This window comes from Mustela nivalis, assembly GCF_964662115.1.
Source record: "Mustela nivalis genome assembly, chromosome: 7".
In the NCBI taxonomy this organism is placed as follows: Eukaryota; Metazoa; Chordata; class Mammalia; order Carnivora; family Mustelidae; genus Mustela; species Mustela nivalis.
In genome coordinates this window covers 25,376,409-25,397,065 of record NC_139026.1, presented here as the reverse complement: position 1 = coordinate 25,397,065, position 20,657 = coordinate 25,376,409, and the positions used below count along the sequence as shown (strand labels likewise).

Here is a 20,657-nt window from a genome sequence, read left to right as displayed (position 1 = left end):
GGAGGGGAGATGGGCGTGGAGGGAGGGAGGGCGGGCGGGCAGGAGGCGGAGGGCGGAGGAGGAAGAGGATGAGGAAGGGGGCCAGTTGCATCCCACTTTCACAATGGGAAAGTGAAACGCACAAGCGCACCCAACCTCTCCAGCCCTCCCCGCCTGCCTCGCTCCCCTCCGCCCGTCCCCTCCCTTACCCTCCGCGCCTCCCCGCGAGCGCCAGCGCTGCACAGAGGAACTCTCCGGAGAAGCAGGGCGAGGAGGAAGCCGCTCCGGAGCGCGCAGGGCTTGCCGCCGCCGCCGCCGCAGCCGCAGCCGCCACAGCCGCCGCGCAGGCTGCCGGAGCGGCCCCGCCGCGTGCCGCCCTCCCTGCTCTCCTTCCCGGGCGAGCCGCGGGGATGGGGCGGCCGCGGGAGCCCGAGCGCGCGCAGGAGCCGCCGCCGCCGCCGCCCGCGTCTCCGTCGCCGCGCGCCTGAGCCGCCGTCGCCGCCGCGCGCCCTGCCCGGGGGCGGCCCCCCCAGCCCCATGGAGGTCTCCCGGAGGAAGGCACCGCCGCGCCCCCCGCGCCCAGCAGCGCCGCTGCCCCTGCTCGCTTATCTGCTGGCGCTGGCGGCGCCGAGCCGGGGCGCGGACGAACCCGTGTGGCGGTCGGAGCAAGCCATCGGAGCCATCGCGGCGAGCCGGGAGGACGGCGTGTTCGTGGCGAGCGGCAGCTGCCTGGACCAGCTGGACTACAGCCTGGAGCACAGGCTCTCGCGCCTGTACCGGGACCAAGTGGGCAACTGCACGGAGCCCGTCTCGCTGGCGCCCCCCGCGCGGCCCCGGCCGGGGAGCAGCTTCAGCAAGCTGCTGCTGCCCTACAGCGAGGGGGCGGGCGACCTCCAGGGGCTGCTGCTCACCGGCTGGACCTTCGACCGGGGCGCCTGCGAGGTGCGGCTGCTGGGCAACCTGAGCCACGGTTCCCTGCGCAACGGCACCGAGGTGGTGTCGTGTCACCCGCAGGGCTCGACGGCCGGCGTGGTGTACCGCGCGGGGGACCAGAACCGCTGGTACCTGGCGGTGGCCGCCACCTACGTGCTGCCGGAGCCTGAGACGGCTAGCCGCTGCAACCCGGCGGCGTCCGACCGCGACACCGCCATCGCCCTCAAGGACACGGAGGGACGCAGCCTGGCCACGGAGGAGCTGGGCCGCCTCAAGCTGCGCGGGGGCGCGGGCAGCCTGCACTTCGTGGACGCCTTTCTCTGGAACGGCAGCGTCTACTTCCCCTACTACCCCTACAACTACACGAGCGGCGCCGCCACCGGCTGGCCCAGCATGGTGCGCATCGCGCAGAGCGCCAAGGTGCTGCAGTTCCAGGGCCAGGCGGCCCTCGACTGCGGCCACGGCCACCCCGACGGCCGGCGCCTGCTCCTCTCCTCCAGCCTGGTGGAGGCCCTGGGCGTCTGGGCGGGCGTGTTCAGCGCGGCCACCGGGGAGGGCCAGGAGAGGCGCTCCCCCGCCACCACCGCACTCTGCCTCTTCAGGATGAGTGAGATCCAGGAGCGCGCCAAGAGCTGCCCCTGGGACTTCCAGACGGCCGAGCAGAACTGCGTAAGTCCTGCCTCCGGGGCGCCGCGGGGAGTGTTGGTGTTGGGGGGCCGCCGCCGAGGCCGAGCGGGAGGGAGACCCGGTTGCCATTCACCAAGTCCCGGGTTCCCACAGCTCGGTGGCTGCCGAAGAGCCGTTCTCTTACGGTCTCCGAGACCTCGGGCTGCCCTAAAGCACAGCCGGAGTTCCCCAAAGGGAGTGGAAAAGGGAGGTGGAGAGGGTAGGAGTTTGGCTGAAAACTCTAGTGACTGCACCCCAGTGCCGTCGTTTTCTGTCCAAACGACGCTTGTTTGGGGCTGAGCCTCCGCAGGCAGCCTACCCCCCTGCTTCCCTAATCACTTCCCCGGGTGCATGGGCTTATCAGGCGTGTGGGTTTGACCCTTCTCTACACGGTTACCAAACACGGCGCGCTGGGCAGAGAAGGCGGTTGAACCTAAAGGGCGCGCTGCCACACCCCAGCCTTTGCGCCCCCCCCACCAACCAGCAACACACGTGATGTGGTCAGAAGAGTTGCTAGCCTGCTCAGCATGGGTCAGTGCTAGCCTAGAAGAGGGGCTCCCGCTTGGGGGAACAGAACCCTCGGCGTGACCCGGTGTGAGGGGGCGGGGCTGCGGCTGTGCTGTGAGTGCGCTGTGGTCTCCGGGGGGAGAGGCAGGGGAGGCTGAGGTCTCTTTGTGGATAAAAGCTTCAGCCTGGAGGGGAGAGTGAGATAAGAGGTTGGGATGCCGCACAGTTTATAGGCTGCATGTTACGGGACTCGACTGTGGGGCTCAGGGACACCACCCTTGTGTTGTGCCCACCCAGCCAGAGCCCAGGTTCCCGCCCCCCGGGTTCTCAGGGCAGCCACAGCTTGACTCTTGAGATTGGCAGCTCTTTGACTGGAAAATAAAGCGGCGGTTCAAGAGGGTCCAGTTGATGGGGATTAGGGAGCCATTGTGCACTTCTCAGAGGCCGTTTTCCTTCCAAGGCTGCTGGCACGTCGACTCCACATATGGCCCCTGAGAGGGGAGCCTGCTGAGAGCCTCCTTTATAACTGGACAGAAATCAAAGAGCAGAAATTAACGGCTACAGGTGTTGCCATTGTTTTGGGGTAAAATGCGTCAGAGAGGAAGGGGAGACGTCTCCACTTGGAAAACGTGTTGTAGTGATACATTGTTGTGCAAACAGGGGAGCCTGGGCTCTAGGTATGGTAATGTGTGTACAGAAAGACCCTCCCAGCCCCACCCACCCCTTTCTCTGCCAAGCACATCTTACCAAATATTCGCCCTGTTCTCCAAGGAGGGAGAAAGAAAAAACAAAACGGAGGTCCTTTCGAAGGTTCCTTAGATGGTCATTTGCTTCTCCCTCCTTGCCTATCACTTGTGTGCTGGGACCCGCGGGTAATGCCTTCATTTGGTTACTGGTATAATTTTTTAAAGCATAGGTTATAACTAGTGCTCCCTAAATGTCTTCGTCTTGCCATACACATATACTGTTTCATATGTTTTTATTAGATGTTTAGCATCTGAGAGTTCAAGTGGGGCAGAAATCGTTGCCTTCTACTTCTCCATAGAAAGACTTGAACGCACCTCCAAATGTTACTTAGTGCCAAGCTTTAGGCATCCTTGGTCTCTGGAGTTAATGACAAGACAGCTCAGAGGCCCACAGCGGGTAATAACAGTAGAGGTCCAGGCTCTGTCATCTGACAGCTGTGTGGATGTGTGGAGCCAAAACAATTCTCTTGACTGCCTCTCTGTACCCGTTGGGTCCTGGAAGACTTCGCTCCCTTCCAAACCCAGCAGGCATCCCGAGTGCACTCAGAATCCACGTTTTGGCTGGATCAGGTGTTCCTACTTGCTCTGGGATGAGGAGGGGAAGGGAGGGGGGCAGTCGGAGAGCTGTTTATCCCTCTTCACGGGAGCTTCTGGAGAGAGCTTTCCCTTGGAAATCAAGCCAGGTATAAATACACGCTGCCAAAAATCTGGAACCGGAAAAATAAATAATTAAAAGGGGTCCCTCCGCAGCCTTTCTTGCTGCTGTTATTTATCAAGAATTCCCAGTGTGCTGAGAGCTGTGGATTCTGAAAGACAGGGTCCCTACCCCCTGAGCTTGTCATCCAAGTTAAATAATATACTCTGGTTCAAACAATAGCATGTCATGGCTGCACAGGTGGGAGCTTGGAGTTTTGCTTTTTTTTTTTTTTTTTTCTAATTTAAGTAAATTCCTTGCTGCTACTATGCATTAAAGAGCCTTAATGGAAGTAAATTTCAAGAGGGGTTTGAATGGGGGGGGGTGGTAGGTTTGATGAAAAAGCTGACAATTTTTCGAACCTATTAAACAGGCAGATAAGATACTTAATTCAACAGCTATTTGCTTGGCGCCTGCTTGTGTAAACAATGCCGTGTACTGGGTGCTACTGGATTTGCCACTGAAAGGACAATAGCAGGTTGCAGCCCCATTTAATGGGGTCACAGGATCAGCATGCCCCCAACTGTCACTCAGAACAATGATGTCATTTGATTGCATTTGTTCTGCATTTTATTTTCTGGTTTTGAATGCATTTTGGAAAAGGCAGACTGAATTACAGGTGCCTAAAACCAGAGACTGACTTGAAACACTCTAGAGGGAGCCTCAATAGACTTCAACAGCGATTCCTTCAGAGCAGACCCAGGGATTTTAACAGTAACCCAGAGGCAGTGAGGCACAAGCGGCTGGGTTGGCTGGCCTTCTCCTTTCCTACTAGGTGGCTCTCTCTTCTTTTCCATCTTCAACCAGCCATGGGTAGCAAAGTGGCAGGAGTGACTGGGCTGTGTTTTCTCCTTTCTTGGTTCTCCTATGTCAGTGGCTTCCGCTGAGGATTAATTTACGAGGTGCTTGTGCAATGAGTGTGTACCCAGCTGTTCACACGCTGGGTCTTTAACTTTTCTGCCTTGCCACCAACTTTGAATCACTTTCACAACTAGAGCAGGTTACCTTCAGCCTATACCCACGTCAAGGGAGCTGATTTCCGCAGCCCCTTTCTCTGATGACCCTGATAAGTATTGGTACAGCACTTCCCCATATATTATTTTTCTCAGCCCCTGATCAAGTCTAAAGTTGATTCTATGAGGAACAGCCCCATCTACCTGATGAGGAAACTGAAGAGAAGTGACTTGCTCAAGATAACAAAATAAGTGCCTGAGCCTTCTGGCTTAAACTCAGATCTTGAAAGTCTACCTCTGTATTCTTCCCCACCACTCTAGTGTTTTTCAAACTTTCTCTTGAAAGAGGCAGCCACCAACCTCCCGTACAATGTGGGGTTGAAGCTGATCGGTGCCCTTTAAAGTGTTTTAAAATTTCATGTGATTCCCACACCCCCCCCACCCCAGCTCATTCTGTTAAATTACATGCAAGTTCATGAACTTCCTTCCCCTCTGAACTCCTGCTACTCTTGCCACACCAACGCACCCAGAGAAAAGTGGACACACGTTTCCAAGTCTGGCTGATCCCACAGTGGCGTGGTCACCATGGTTGGGTCCTGGGGTTGCTTGTGGTCTACACATGGTGTCCACCTGCTCCATAGACACTAAGGGTGGTGTATTTTTCATAACCGTCGGCTAATAGGGTGGATGCTTGTAGTTCATTCTTAGCTCTTATGGGGAAACACACGCCCTTCCACACTCCCGTAAGTCCAAAGCCTGATAGAATTTAACCGTCATGTGGACAACCACAAAGACACTCACGTGCTCTCCAGCAGACAGTCACCCAAGATCCTGCTAGTGGTGGTGTGCAGAAGTAATGTCCCAGGATCTCTCCGCAGTGCAGACTTGTGCATTGCCTCTTGACCTCAAAATCCACAGTCTTCCTGTGATGTTTATTCCTCCTTTAGTTTCTGTTATGATCCTGTCTAGCCATTTCACAATCTGAAAACTAGCTGGTGAATTCTCCCCCTCTACACACATCTGAAACACAAGGATAGATCTAGAAGAAAAAAAACAAAAAACAACAACAAAAAAAAACCCCAAAAAACAAAACAAAATAAACCCCTAAAAAAACCCAATACCGACTTAGAGGGGAAAAGCAATATAGCTACTATCTACTAGGTTGTTCTAATAGCCAGGCTTTGGGCTAAGCACTTGACATGCCTTATTTTCGGTTGATTCTCACAGTCCTCCTCTGGGGCAAGGACTGAAGTTGCTACTGTGATTTTATAGGTGAGAGAATTGAGGCTGGAGAGCTTTGGTTAGATTCCACAGCTGTGAAATGGCAGAACATTTAGAACCAGCGGGGGTGGGAGGGCTGACTTGTGGACCTGAGCTTGTCAACCACCGCCGCAGGCCGCCCAGGATGTGAATGTTGGGTTCTGGTGTCAGTCCTAACTTGTTTGGAGCAAGTCAGGCCCTCCTGACTGCTCTGATAAGATCAGCTGTTTGCGGACGGTAGATGTGAAAGAATGGAGCATCCATGGCTCCAAGAACGGCATTTCTCTTTTTTGCAGATTGTACAACCAAGAAAGTTCAGACTCTAAGAGGGCCGTAGCTCCTCTTCTGCCAACTTTTGGACTGTTTTGACATTCTTTATATTAAGGCTCACAAACAACCTCAAGAAGACCAACAAGGCCTCAAGGGGCTTCTCCTGGTCTTTGTTCTTGGACACAACCCAGCTCAGGTCCTGAATTGAGAATGCTCAGCCTGTTAAGTCTGGGTTATGGCACCTCTTGTCTCTCTGTTAGCATCCACAATTAAAATGCAAGCCCCAGAAGGTTCAGGAATTGGTAGCATTTTGTTTCCTGTTGAACGCAGAGTACTTAGCCTAGTACCTGGTGTGTAGTTAGGACTTGAGAAATATTTGTGGAATGAGCCAATGCAAGGTCTTAGAGGATCCTGTTGAAAATATTTCCTTGCTTAGGAGCAACACTTTCTTGAGTCTGTCCACTTCAAACTGCTTGAACCATTGGCTTTTTTTTTTTTTTTTTTTTTTTTTTAATGTCTGATGTGTTAGAACCTCTTTCTTCCTGAATCCCAGGCAATCTGGCATTCCTCCGCCCCTCCAGGCCTTCCCAGAAATCCCCATTGATTGGAAGAGTCAGACTTCTGGTTTTACCAATCTGTGAGTTAACTTTGACTATGGAAACCCAGCATGGTTGGAATTCCTATGATATAATTTCATAGCATGTGTGGTTGTGCTTTTCCGTGATGGGAGGAAAGGGCCTGATGCCGCAGGGCAGTGGTTCTCAAAGTGCAGTCGCTGGACCAAACGCATCAGATCAGCATTGCCTGGGAACTTGTTAGAAATGCACATTCTCGGGCTCCCCATCAGATTTACTAAATCAGAAACTGAGTGGGTAGGTAGCATTTTCATTTTTTCTGGGTAAATACCCAGTATTCCAGTGGAATTACTGGAGCCTATGGCAATTCTGTTTTTAACTTTTTGAGGAACCACCATGCTGTTTCCCAGAGTGGCTGCACGAGTCTGCATTCCCACCAACAGTACAGAAAGGTTCCTTTTTCTCCCCATCCTCACCAACACCTGTCGTTTCTTGTGTTGATTTTAGCCATTCCGACAGGTGTGAGGTACTAGCTCTTCGTGGTTTTGATTTGCATTTCCCTGATGGTGAGTGATGTTGAGCATCTTTTCATGTGTCTGTTGTACCCCTGATCCTCTTCTAACTGCTCAAAGCAAATGCCTAGAAAACCTTCTAAACTTTTTCCATTTTTGAGCTTGTATTCTGAGTCTCAAGAACCTAGAGGTCACAGTTTAATTAGCCCCTCCACTCTTGTATACAGCAGTCTATTTGCAATTCATTTCAGGATTTGGGGGGAGGATTTCCAGAGTTTTCCGCTCTCCTGTACATCAGAACCAGCTGCACACCTTGAAATTCTCTGAGCATCTACTCTTTAGAGCGTCAGGGCTCATACGAATCTCTGCATTAGGCACAGTTGGTTACGTGAAACAAGCATCTACTTGAGCAAGCTCAGATTGGGGGCGGAGGGCTTAGTGGAAAGAACTAGGCGGAATTCCATGGAAATCTGGGAATAGGAGCAGGACTGTGTAGGGGTTTCAGGCACAAACTCTGGAGCCAGGTCAACTGGGACCAAAGGCGCCATGTATAAGTTGTGGGACCCTGAGCAAATTACTTACCCTTTCTGTGCCCCAGTTTCCTCATCTATAAATCGGCATCCTGTTTGCTTCATAGGACTATTGTCTGGACTAAGAAGTTAATATGTCTTGGATAAACCCCACATGACCCCTAGGAAATGCTGTGTATGTATTTACTGTCCTCACCATCAGGATTATTGATAGTAACAGGATGTGGCTTCCTCGATATGGAGTTGAAAGGAGGTTCTGGACCCAAGGCAGCTCAAAGAAGCTCAGCAGCAGGAAGTAACAGTTGCTCATTCTAAGGTTCCACTGTCAACATGACTTAGCCTGGCTACTTCCCTCTCTCCTGCCCCCAGTGCCCTCTTCTTCCTCAAACATCTGCCTCTCCAGCCCTCCACATGAATGCTGCAGCCTGCTGTGATACCCACTCTACGTTTCAACAGCATTTAACCTTCTGCTCTGGCTCCCCACTGGCAACAACAATCAGTATTGTTTACTCAGATTTCCAGGAAAGAGATCATGCCTCCAGCTCACCTTTTCACACCAAATTAGAGCCCTAGTTCAGGGTAGGGATTTCTGGTTCTTGGGGCAAGATGCCTGGCCCAGTCAGAAGGAGGGGGTCAATATGGCAGATTCCCTGCACATGGAATGGTGAAGAGCCCTGCTGTGGACGCCATGTCGTTTATAATAACACGGTACCATCTCTCCTCCCTCTAAGCTTCTTGATGTTCTCTGTCTTCCCTGAACGTGTGGTGGCCCGTGGCCGATAAGGACTGAGGCCTGCTCTGGGAAATCCCAAAGTCTGCTGGTGGGGTGGGGGGTCGGGTGGGAGTGGGGGTAGGGCAATTTGGAGGACTTATGGGTCTAACCTGTTTGTAGGAGCGAACTACTACTGTAGAAGTAGTATTGAGTTTGCTGTTTCGCTTTTTATGAAATGTGCCCAGAGTGGGGTTCTTTTGGTCTTAATATTCTGTTTTGAGGAAAATGGTAATTTTCCTACTGTCACAAAATTAAATAGAATTGTGACCTTTTCCCCCACAGTCTGTGGCTGAGTTTTATATTGGTTTATCTGCCTCAGAGTTACAGATACTGCTCGCTTGAGAGGAGGTACAGTGGGGATCTGACCCCAGGAAGCCCGGTCTTGCTACGCTGGCTGGTGGTCTCAGCAGACGTCGGCATACCTTTCCTGTAAAGGTCAGCCCATCGATAATCGTGGGCTGTATGTGCCACACACCTGCTGCTGAGTGTGCTGCTGTTGTGTGCAAGCAATTGTAGATGATACACACGTGAGCGAATGGGACAGCGTGCCAATAAAACTTTATGCACACTGAAGTCTGAGTTTCATATAATTTTCACATATGAAATCTCCTTTTCATTTTTATCCCCCAGCCATTTAAAAATGTAAAAGCTATTCTTAGCTCCTGGGCCATTCAAAGAAAAAAAAAAAAAAAAACCCAAACAGGCGTCGGCCAGATTTGGCCCACAGGTGGGAGCCGCCCACCCTCCCACCCTTGATGGCAAGGGGGAGGGTAAAGCAAGCCTGTGCAATGTCAGGGGACGCGGTGAGAGGTAGCCAAAAGACCCAGTGGATGCCCTTAGATGGAGGGTCAGACTCAGCCAGGAAAGATCTTGGAGGCTTCAGAGAGGTGATGCTACAGCTGTGTCTCGAAGCTGTGTGGAGGAGGCAAGGAAGGGAGTTGCAGAGAGAGGGGACAGCTTGCACACAGGCGGGATGTTGAATAAGCTTGCGAACCGCAGGTAGCTCCCCCTGGCTGGGAAGCATCCAGAAATGAGCAGGCAGGGCCAGATGGCTACAGGCTTAATGAGACAGGCAAAGACGGCTGGACTTTCTCCTGATGGTCAGTCGCTTTCAGATCTTCCAAACGCAGTTCTTAACAATCAGTCTTAACCAGGAGCCCCGTATGAGAGAGTGGTTAGTACTCATCATTGACTTGCTGCACTGGGTGAGTCCCTGGTCAAATGCTGGGACACAGGGGGCAGCAGGGGTTTGGAGGTTCCGAGAACCCTGTGGCATGTCCTTCACCACCTTGCCTGTCCCTGAGGCATCTCAGAGGGACTTCTAGGATTCTGCCAAACAGGGTGTGAAAACCATAGCCATGGCTGATGGAAGACAAGAGTGGGGCGATACGCAGACACGATCTGATGGTGTTCTAGAGCCTTCACTCAGAACAGTGGAGAGGCAAAACCACGGATCAGAAGGATGCTCCCTGGTTCAAACCAACAATTTATTGGGTTTCTATTACATGCCATGTGTTGTGCTAAAATACTTCTGTCAGTGGTAAATAGAAGAGATAACATGTAACAAGTAAAGAAGTTTTGTTTTTTTTTTTTTTACATTGGAATAATAACTAGCATTTATGGAGCACCTACTGTTACCAGTGGTGTTCTAGCACGTTAGCAGCAGAGGCACGGGCTAAGGTTGTGAGCTTAGCTGGTACTAGTGAAGGTTCTGTTTAAGCAGTTTGAATCGACACTAGGAAGATGAGAAAGGGTATTTGTAGATGGCCCCTTGGAGAACTGGGACACAAGTACTCCTTGCACACTGGGCAAGTGCAAGGGCTCAAAGGAGAATGACTTGGCCCGCTGAAAGAACAAGGTTAGCCTGGTTGGGTACTGGGGAGGGGGTAAGGGGAGAGAGTTGGGGTAGGAGGTTGGAGAAGGCAGCAGCAGTAGCCAGATCCTGTAGGCCTCACAGGCCGTGGGAAGGAGAGGATGTTTTATTTGCAAAGCATGGAGGAGCCTTGGAAGGGAAGTGACATGATTGGCATTGAGTCCCTAGATAATGCAGTTCCGTGGGGAATGGATGGGAGGTTGGCTCTGGTAGAAGCAGGAAAAGCTTCAGGCGGGAAATGACGTCACCTTAGTCTAGAGTGGAGATGGTGAACATGGAGAGAATCACATGGATTCTGTGGATTGCAATAACCCAGCTGACGATATGATAACCCTGTAGACGATATGAACCAGGGTGTTGGCAGTGAGGGTGGAGAGGTAGGGATTAAATGAAATACCTTTTTTAAGATGTAGACTTGAGAGGTTTGGCGACCAGTTGGAAGACAAGTTGAATTTAGTTGATTTGGTGATGCCTTTGGGACAACCAGGAAGAGCCACCATGCAGGCGGGGGACAGAGAAGTTTGGACTGGGGATGTGCCAGGCTCAGTGTTCAGCTCGACACGGTGCTATTGAGGCTGGATGTGCCTCCAGGGGAATTGCCAGGTCTGTCTCTTTCCCAAGCGTCATAAAAGGGTCTCACACCTAGTGGGCCCTCGATACACATTTGTCCAAAGGGAAAGGTGTTCTCCATTTCACGGAGAAGATGGTGATTCTAGCACAGTGAACTGAGAGCTTCCAGGAAGAGGTGATACCTGGAGCTATGTTGATAGGAAGCCAGGGAGCCCAAAGGGAGGGACATTTCCCTGTGAGGGAATGAAGCTGGATTTCTTGTTGCTCCCCTATCACCCCCTCACCCCGACCTGATCTTGGAAGAGTCTGCTGGAGAAGCATTTGCTCAAACAACCAGCTGCTCCTAATCATTGCTCACTGACATCTTCCCGAGGCTCCATTTTCAGCAGTGACCAGTCTTAAGAATTGGATTCCAAGTGCTCACCCTTCCTTCTCTGAGGCAACAGGAGTAGTACCTAGCCCAGAGCACCCAAGGGTTGTAGGTGTCACGGAGGGTCAGCCTCCTATGTGCAGCAACATCTCCGTGTCCTCGACCCCAAGGGCTCCAACCACCTTGGAGCCCTTGTGCCATGGACTTCTGTGAAGCCTATAGATCCTTCTCCAAATAACGGTTTTAGATGCATAAAATAGAAATGAATTACAAAATGAACCAGTTATATGGCTACAGAGATAGAGCAAATTGTGTTTTTCAAATTGAGCTATAGTAATACGTCTCTTTTAAAAATATGGATTGATTTATTTTAGAGAGAACGAGAGCGAGAGCATGTGTGCATAAGTGGGGGGAGGAGCAGAGGGAGAGAATCTCTAAGCAGACTCCCCACTGAGCTAGGAGCCTGTTGTGGGACTCGATCTCATGACCCATGGGATCATGACCTGAGCCAAAACTGGGAGTCGGGTGCTCAATGGACTGAGCCACCCAGGTGCCCTGAGATGTAGTAATATATCTTAACACATTAACTAGCAGGATCTAGCAGTAGTAACTCCCATAATTTCAAAGTAGAGATGAGCCTAGATGATATTTAGAGATATCTGAACAACTATAAAATGATATGAAAATAATCTGATTTCTTTTGGTGACAAAGTCACAGTTTCCATTAATACTACTGTGTCCTGCATTCATAATTAAAGAAAATGCTGTATTTCAGTTGGAGTTAAGTGAAATATAGTTGACCCTCTAACAACACAGGTTCGAACTCTGCAGGTCCAATTGGATTTTTTTTTTTTATAAATACAATACTGTAAATGTATTTCCCTTTAGATTCTGTTAAATATTTTCTTGTCTCTAGTTTATTTTATCTTAATACAGTATAGAATACATATAAGATACAAAATATATGTTAATTGATAAGGCTTCAGGTAAACAGATTATGGGTTGTTAAGCTCTGTGGGGAGTCAAAAGTTATACACAGATTTTCATTGGCATGAGGGGTTGGCAACCCTAACACCTGTGCCGCTCAAGGCTCAACTGTAAATTTATTTTTTTAATTCCTGAATTCTATCCATGAACTGTGGATGTCAATGGATCCCCTCCTGAAACCATTCATTTCAGTTGTTATTTCTGAAGCCAGCAACACAAAATATAATGTATTTTCTTTCAAAGCCTATTTCTTTGGCTTATTTTGATAAGAGGGGGTTTATTCCCATTTGTATTTTATAGATCACACTCTTGTCCAAGAGCAAGTACTCCATAAATGATGAGTGGGTAGGTGGACGGTTGGTGGTGGATGGGGAGACAGGTGATGGTGGATGGAGAAAAGTCTCAGACAGGTTAAATGACCTGCCTAAAGACTCACGACCCATAAGTAATAGAGCTTGAACTTGAACCCACATTTTTTTAACTTTAAATCTCTTGTTCTGTTTCTTCTTCCATGGTACCATTATGCTATTTTCATTTTAAAGAGTTAGCCCAATGCAAGGCTGTGTTCATAAATTATGGTATTCTAATCATGAAAAAACAGTCCAATTATTCTTTTTTGGTCAGAGAACAACCCAAAGTACTTTGTTCCCATGGGAGGACCATATTTTCTGCAAACTGACTCTGTAGACTGCCTATGGACTGAGAGGGCAAGAGACCCAGAACTTTCTCTTATGACTTGTGGAGAAACTATGGATGTAAGATTTGGAGAAGGCCAAGATGTATGGTGGTAAGAGGTGTAGGGTAGTTAGTATTGCTCCCTAAGGCAGAACCAAAGTCCACTGTTCACAAGGACAAATTTTGGCTCAACTGCAGAACTTGGTAATGACTAGACCTACTTATCCATGTACCAAGGTATTGACTGAAAGAATTCAAATGTTGATCCACATATTTATTCATGCATTCAATAAACATTTATTGACAACCTACCACATATCAGATGCCTAGGTGTATGCTGCCTTCAAAATGCAGAATCAGAGAAACTATTATTAGAGCTGGGAGTCTGTCTACTGGGAGACAGATAATAAATAAAATTTTGAAACAATCTTGCAGGGAAACGTGGAGTTCTATGATTCATAATAATTGGAATAGGGATGGAAAGGTCTATAGTTACATGTCAGCAAGGAGATGACATTGGATTTGAAACCTGAAAGATTAGAAAGATCCAGCATACAAGGGGAACTAGAAATAACATGTGCAAAGGCCCTAAGGCAGAAATATGGTAACATGTTAAAAAGTCTCAAAGAACTGTGGGAATTGAGGTGGAATGAAAGAGAGGACTGGTGGGAATAAATGAGAAGAAGTCCACAGGGATGAACTCAGGTAGGATCTGGGGAGACATCTGGATGTAGTTCTAGTGTGATGGGAAGGTGATAAAGAAATTTAGGCAAGGGAGTAACATCACTTGCTTTATGTTTTAAAGGATCACTCTGACTGCTGATCAGAGAAAGATTATAAGTTGAAAGGGAGAGATCAGGAGATTGCAGTAGATCAGGAGAGAGATGGAGGGTGCTTAGCCTGGGGGCAGACTATGGAGATGGAGAAGACCAATGGGATTGTTGGCAAATCCAGCTGAGATTTTTCATGTATGGCTGTGGGGAGTGACAGAAAGGAGCTGAGGGTGATTGGTGACACCTTTCATCATGTTGGGGAAGACTGGGGAGGAACACGGTTGGAGGCAAGAAACTTCTAAACAAGCGTTTTCCAGCAACTCCAAAACCTGTGACAGATTCCAGTGGTTCTCAAGGAGAAAGATGCTATTTGTTCAGTATGTAGAGATGTGGGGGAAGGAGCTTTTATACTTAATCAAATGACAGGATGGGGGCAATACTGACATTTTATGGACAAGGGTCAGGGGTGCTGAAAGTCCTGTATCACACAGGACTGCTCCCATGATAACGAAATACCCCATCTAGAACACCAGCAGCTTCCTTGTCCAAAAACATTTGTGGACTGAGAGCTTTTCAACTCTAAGAATATAGAAAAATGTGTTTTTTTCCCCCACTGTCAGCCATTCATCTCTTTTTGTGAATTATTTGAGTCAGGTTCTTTTCAGAACTAATTGACTGAAATTAGTCACAAGGAGCAGATGGAGATTTTGATGGAGGAAGAGGTGTAAAGCAGGAAGGAGGAAGGATAAATCCTGGAGAGTGGGACTTTGATGGTGGGCAGGGCTTCGAGGCTGACACTGGGGGGTTCAGAGGGAGGAGAGAAGACAGAAGAGCAAGTGGGAACAGGCAAAATTCAAACTTCATTCTGTGTTTCCTGCGGTTCGACTGCTAGTTGCCTGATGCCTGCTGGTGTACACACTGTCCAGCCATGTCCCCAAACTTCCCTTCACCCCTTGTGCACACTTTGAACTTTTGCTTTTGATCATTTGAGTCCTCAGGGTAAATTCTTCCTTCAGAGGATCAGAGAGATGCCGTAAGCTTAGAACCCAAGCAATGTTGTGTACTCTAGAAGAATAAAGAGAAGCAACAGGAGTCTTAATGGCTAATGAAATCATGAACTTGGGTGAGAAATTGTTCCTTCCATCTCTCTACCTTAATAAAGATCATCTACTTATTTTCACGTACAAGGTTTTATCTGAGTCTCACAACAATGCTAACAGGCAGAGCATATATATTAGTCTGTCCATTTTATAGATTTGGTCATTGAGGTTCAGGGACATCTCAAAATCAAGCAGCCCATAGCGGGCAGAATGGGAGGAGGAGGTGTGTGTGTGTGTGTGTGTGTGTGTGTGTGTGTGTGTGTGTGTGTGTGTCTGCACAAATCTCGAGTGTAGGACTCCACCTGAGGTTTCCCAACCACAGTGGACCCCTGGTGAGTTCTAGGAAATGGTTTCAAAATAAGTATATGCCAAAGGAGAGGAGCTGGATACAAAAGTAACTGCCCAAGAGGCATTTTCTCAAGGTAGAAGTAGTGAATAAGCCCCCTGTTGGTATCTTTCCTGGAAACACCAAACTGAGGGAGTCTTTTCAGTACCTTGGGAGTAGAAGACTTGACTCTTGCTGGGTCCCTAACACTTGAGGCCCCTCTTTCATGCACATTGCCTCCTGCTGTCCCCATAACAGCTCAAGTAGGGCTGGGAACAGCCTCCATTAGGCGTGATGAGTCAGGCCATCTTTTGCATGGTAGGAGCAAGGCCACGGTGTTACTCAGCTCTGGAGGGTGCCATTCACCCCAGAATACATGACTAGAGCCCCCTGGAGTTGTACGCTGGGAGTGTGTATTGTCAATGAAAGGGCCTATAAGGGTGCTGCCAGGAGGTCAAGCTGTTTCCGCTTGCGATGGGCCCACTGCTCCCCATACACACACTCTCTCTCACACACACATGCCTCCAGCCCTCCCCCTTCTGGGTAGCCTTGGTTCCACTTTGGTACGTGGAGCCCAAGGCTCTCTCTTTTTGAGCCCAAACATTGTCTGAGACCAGGTAGCTTTTTCCCTCAAACGGAGGAAACTTTCCCTCTTCAGGCTAAAGCGTGGGTGTGACGTCGTGGTGAGACATGGCAGGCGGGAGAAGCAGAATGACAACTCTGAGGGAACCAAGAAAGCCCAAAGGGGAGACAAGGTTTAGAGCTAAATCAAGATTGGATTCTGTCATGAAAGGCAGAACTGGCAAAAGCATCATTACAAGGCATTAACCTTGTTACACAAAGACGAACAAGCAGAGGCTGGGATTCAGAAATAAATTACACATAATAAACTAGACAGAATAGGCTGAGAGCAACATTAGCGATGACGCCCTAAGGGGAGAGAAGGGCAAGATAGAGAATAGGCCAAAAAAGAAAAAAAAAATAAAAAGAGTAAGAATAATCTCTGGAAACAGGGGGCCGACTGCACATTTCACCCCTTTTTCGGCTTGGCTCCCTGGCTATTAACTTCACTTCTATGAGGAGGTGTCTCTGAAGGCTGTCTCTCTTTTGTTTTCATTTGCTGAAATGAGCATAAGAAAGCCACTCAGAGGGCCCCTTTTTCCATTCACGGGGACTTGTCCATTTCTGTGTGTTTGTAGCACAAAAGAATCCATTTCCATTCAGCCAGAGCTGCCCTTAGAGTTTACGTGAGGTCCAAGCCGGCTCTTTCCTATTTTCTTCCAGGCTCACTGATGTAATTGGCTGTGCAATCCTGACCGTGGCCAAGGTCTTCCACGGTGAGGGGAATAAGCGTCAGCCAGTTCTTGGTCCCTTGTAGCTGAGGAAAAGCTAGAGTCTTGTGTCACGTCCAACACAACTCTCATTTCTTGCAGCGACTTGCTTTTGGTTGCAAGTAACAGAAAACCCATTCAACAGCAACTTAAACCATAGCATCTGTTGTTAGTAAATGTTTAAAGGCTCAAAGCTGTGCTCCATGGTGTTCTCAAGAGCCTAGAGCCATTATTTACCCCCGCACCGATTTTAGCATGTTGATTTTCATCCACCATCTTGAATCTCATAGAAGCAAAATGGCCATCACTCTGGGCACGGGGGCCTCACACAACAGTTATCAAAAGGAGCAAGTGAGGGGAGAGGGCAGATGGACTCTTCTCAAGAGCTGCTGCTTATCATAGAGATTTCTTCTCAGAAGCCCCTTCAGTGAGCTTCCCCCATCTCACTGGCCCAAACTGGACCAGGCTCGAAGGAGTAGGAAAGCAAATGCTTGGCGGTGGAGAATGAGATTACCCCGTGGCTTAGACCCATCATGGTTTCCCAGACTACCAGGTCAAAGTCAGGGTTGTTGTGGCAAAGAAGGTAGGAATAACTGCCTTGAGTGTGGCAGCAACCATTAGTGTTTTAAAATGAGGTAATGAAAACAAATATGGATCTTGTATTTCTGTGCACTGGATGTTGTTCCAAGGTTCACTGGGCTTGCATACTTAGAGTCATTATCAACCCTTGCATCGCATAGAGGAGGAAACTGAGTCACGGAGAGGTTAAATAACATGCACAAAATTACTTAGCTGGGAAGTGACAGAGTCAGGATTAGGTAAGGTGATAAAATAGTCCGTCTAGTAAACAGTCAGTGCATGTTACTGAGACCAGCAAACAGGGACCAGCATGTTAGGACTTCTGCTATCACTGCTGTACTTCTACTATCACTCTTCTCTATAGTCCCCTACCAATAAGGCTAAATCGTAAGCCTTATTCACAAATGAGAAAGCCAGCCCCCAACAGGGTCACACAAACTGCCCCGGTCAGCCAGGGAGTGAGAACTGAACTTGAATGCAGACCTAAGCTCTCTGACCACCTAGTTCCAGGAGGGCTGTTCATGCCACCGGCTCCCAAGTTCAGGAGTGTTGATTTCATGGCTCTACTACTTACCTGTGTTACTGATCCAGGACTTCATTTGGAAAACTACAATTATTAAGGAACGGTCAGATGTCAGGGAAGGGTGCTCGAAAAGATGGGATGGTAATTTGGAAGCAATTTTTGTCCTTATGTCTTTACAGCTTTTGAGACACTTCTGAATTTTTTTGTTTTTATTTTTGGTTGGTTTTTTTTTTTTTTTTTTTTGTGGGTCTAAGCAGAATATCACAAGCAGAATTTTTCATCCAGCCTCAGCAAAGACTTACTGTGATGTCATGGTTCTTGGCTAGTCAGAATGGCTACACTTATCAAGCACTTATTGTATACCAGACATAGGCATACCCTGTCCCATGTGGTCCTTGTGGATGAATAATCAGCAACCTATAGCCATAACTTTTTCTGTGCCATGGGTTGAGGGGGAATGGAGTCCTCCAGTCAAAGAGAACAGTACTAGAACATTCCAGATGCCCAGACATATGACACCTAATTCTCTGAGTTAGCCTCTCTGCAATGCTCAAATATTTAATAAGAGTAATAGGCATGGTCAGCTGATCTGAATTTGAACAATTCTGGTTTTATTTTAAAGGAAGATGTGTGGTGTGGTTTTATTATTTTTTTCAATCTAAAGGTCATCTGATTTTTCTCTTTCTGCTTATAGTCATGAGGCATCCTTATCTAAACAGTGATCTATTGTTCTGATTCTCAAACCCACAGAATTTTTTTCTTCTTAACTTCAATTTTAACAGGATACTTCCTCATTTTCCCCGACGGCATGAAAAGTATCTAACAGGGGGGAGAAAAGTCTCTATGGGCTTTCTAAAAATCTTCTTAAACTGAGTTCACTATGGAATATTTTATGCAAATAAGTCACTTTCTCTTAGGTTATGACATCTTTCCCTTAAAAAGTGATCACAGCATTGGAGAAATCCTTGCTAGCTTATCTTTTCTTCCCAGCGCAACTTCAACAAAGAAATATAGACGGCAGTTTAAAGGCTTCAGAAATCAATTTAGTCCATGAATCCATTACTTTAGATGTTAATGAAACTTGGTGGGTTTAAAAATAATGAATGTTTAATAAGACATAAATTGAAAGACATAAACACTGTCAGCAATAATATAATGAAGTTAATAAGTCTTAGCCTCCCCCTGCGTACCTCCCCTCCTCCCAGACAGGACAACTTGAAGAGTTCCAGTGAGGCTTACGGGAGTTGGCCAGCTCTCCTGTTGGCTAAAACTTAAATGTGGGTTTGGAAACCTTAGTACAATTGGGAACTGAGCTCTGGCCGATAAAGTATGCTATCACACCGTATTTAGTAGCTGCAGATGGTAACGGCTTGCTCTAGCGCTGTATCTTCCAGACATTTGTGTAACAAACTCAGTTTCCTGTCGTTGAAGGCAGGAAGCACCGTGAAACTCTTCACGCCTTGAACCAAGAAAGACCAAGACATTTTGGTGGACACTCGCTCTGCCCTGGGTTTAAAGAGGGGCTTTAAACTAATGAGCGGAAGCAAGCAAGCTCAGGGCTGTAGACCATCAGAATGCCTTCGGGCTGGAAGCTGAACTTTTTGTTTCTTCTTCAAGAGCATCAGCCCCATGTCCAGCCCTCCTGCTTAGTTCCTCTTTAGCTCTGTGGTTCTGTCCTACCCACCAGCCATGAATGTATCTTTCCCTTTTTACCCTCTGAATTAATTACCCTGTCTTCGGGCTTTACATTGCAGGCATCTGGTAAATCCGCAGTCCCTCCTCTCTGCCTTCACACCCAATGGGATGGTCCACCTCACAGCTTGGGAAGTGGCTTGTTTAACCTCACAGGAGCCAATCCCTCACTAAAATAATTTGCAGGAGGGTCCTGCAAACTGCCAAGCATGGGATTTTCTCCCTCCTAATTCAGCAGTGGGCTCTTTCTTGGCAATAGAGTGGAACTTGATTTCATCTATCAGCTGGGGGAGTGTTGGATGGATGGCTAGTTCACTGCTGGCGATCAATACATGTTAATACACAGTCAACAAATGGCTTTCTGTGCGTTGGGCAGGCGTGGTGATCCTGCAGAAAACGGGGCTAAGCAGTTGCTCCTGGGGGTCTTGTCTAAGAAAATGTGCTTGGGGCTCAAGGAGGATTGTTCCCAGGTGGGCATGAGTGATTACCACTGTTTAAAATGATCTTTTTTTCATTTGTGCGTTTGTGTGCATGTTCAGAAAGAAGGCGAGCAACCTGAGAGAGTCCAGCCAATCGCCTCATCTACCTTGATCCATTCCGACCTGACATCCGTTTATGGCACCGTGGTAATGAACAGGACTGTTTTGTTCTTGGGGACTGGAGATGGCCAGTTACTTAAGGTTGGTTTTTTGTGCCTTCTTCAATGTCAATTTTCATTGTGATCCATTTTGTGATCTTAAATTTATTTACTTGTGGTTTTTTTTTTTTTTTTATTGTTTCTGGGTTATACACGACATCTTACCAACTGCTCTGTGAACTGCTCCGAGACCCTCAGAAATGACCACAAAGAGATTTCTGGAAATCTGTATGTGATGGCCTCCCTAGCCATGTGTAAGGAAACTCGAACCACCTTGCTTCCCAGGAGCATGCCAAATTTTTCTCCCTCCTTCACTCATACGCTTCCGAGGGGAGGTAAATGGGGGTCTGGCCCTCCCGCTCCCCGCTTTCCTAAGACAGTTCACCCTTTGCTCCTTGTCTCCTTTGTAATGGAAATGTACAATGTACCTGATTTCTGATAACTTGAAACAGATGAGGGATGGTACGGTTTGAAAAGTAGAAAGAACAGGTGTTCCTTCCCTCCAACCCACTTGCCACCTGTGGAAGGGTTTTGTTTTATGCCCTTTGTGCCCACATCAGGGAGAGGTTAGAGACCCAAAATCCTTTGAGACACCGCCTGACTTTTATCTTGGAGGACTATTTTTTCCCCACTGTATGGGTATACCATGGGTCAAGTTGAGGTTATGATTCCCTGGGGGTGGGGAGGAGGCAATAGGAGGAGGAGAAGATAAACCCAGGGTTACCTAATGACTTGTCTGGAGTGATAGAGTGGCTGGCCTCTTAGCTTCATCAGCAAGCATTTATTGAACACGTCCCACAGCCTCCGTCAACGTCGGGGCTGGGA

The 20,657-nt window shown here is 48.3% G+C and overlaps 1 protein-coding gene across 1 annotated transcript in view; it reads left to right on the top strand.

Annotated features, from left to right (window-relative positions):
* Positions 1–218: 218 nt before the first annotated feature.
* The window catches only part of PLXNC1 (plexin C1), a 143,897-nt gene continuing 123,458 nt past the window's right edge, over positions 219–20,657 (top strand). The window contains exons 1-3 of the mRNA XM_082739261.1: positions 219–281; positions 423–1,581; positions 19,735–19,875. Coding sequence (XP_082595387.1) covers positions 517–1,581; positions 19,735–19,875 — 1,206 coding nt within the window. The 5' untranslated portion in view covers positions 219–281; positions 423–516. The remainder of the gene's footprint in view (positions 282–422; positions 1,582–19,734; positions 19,876–20,657) is intronic.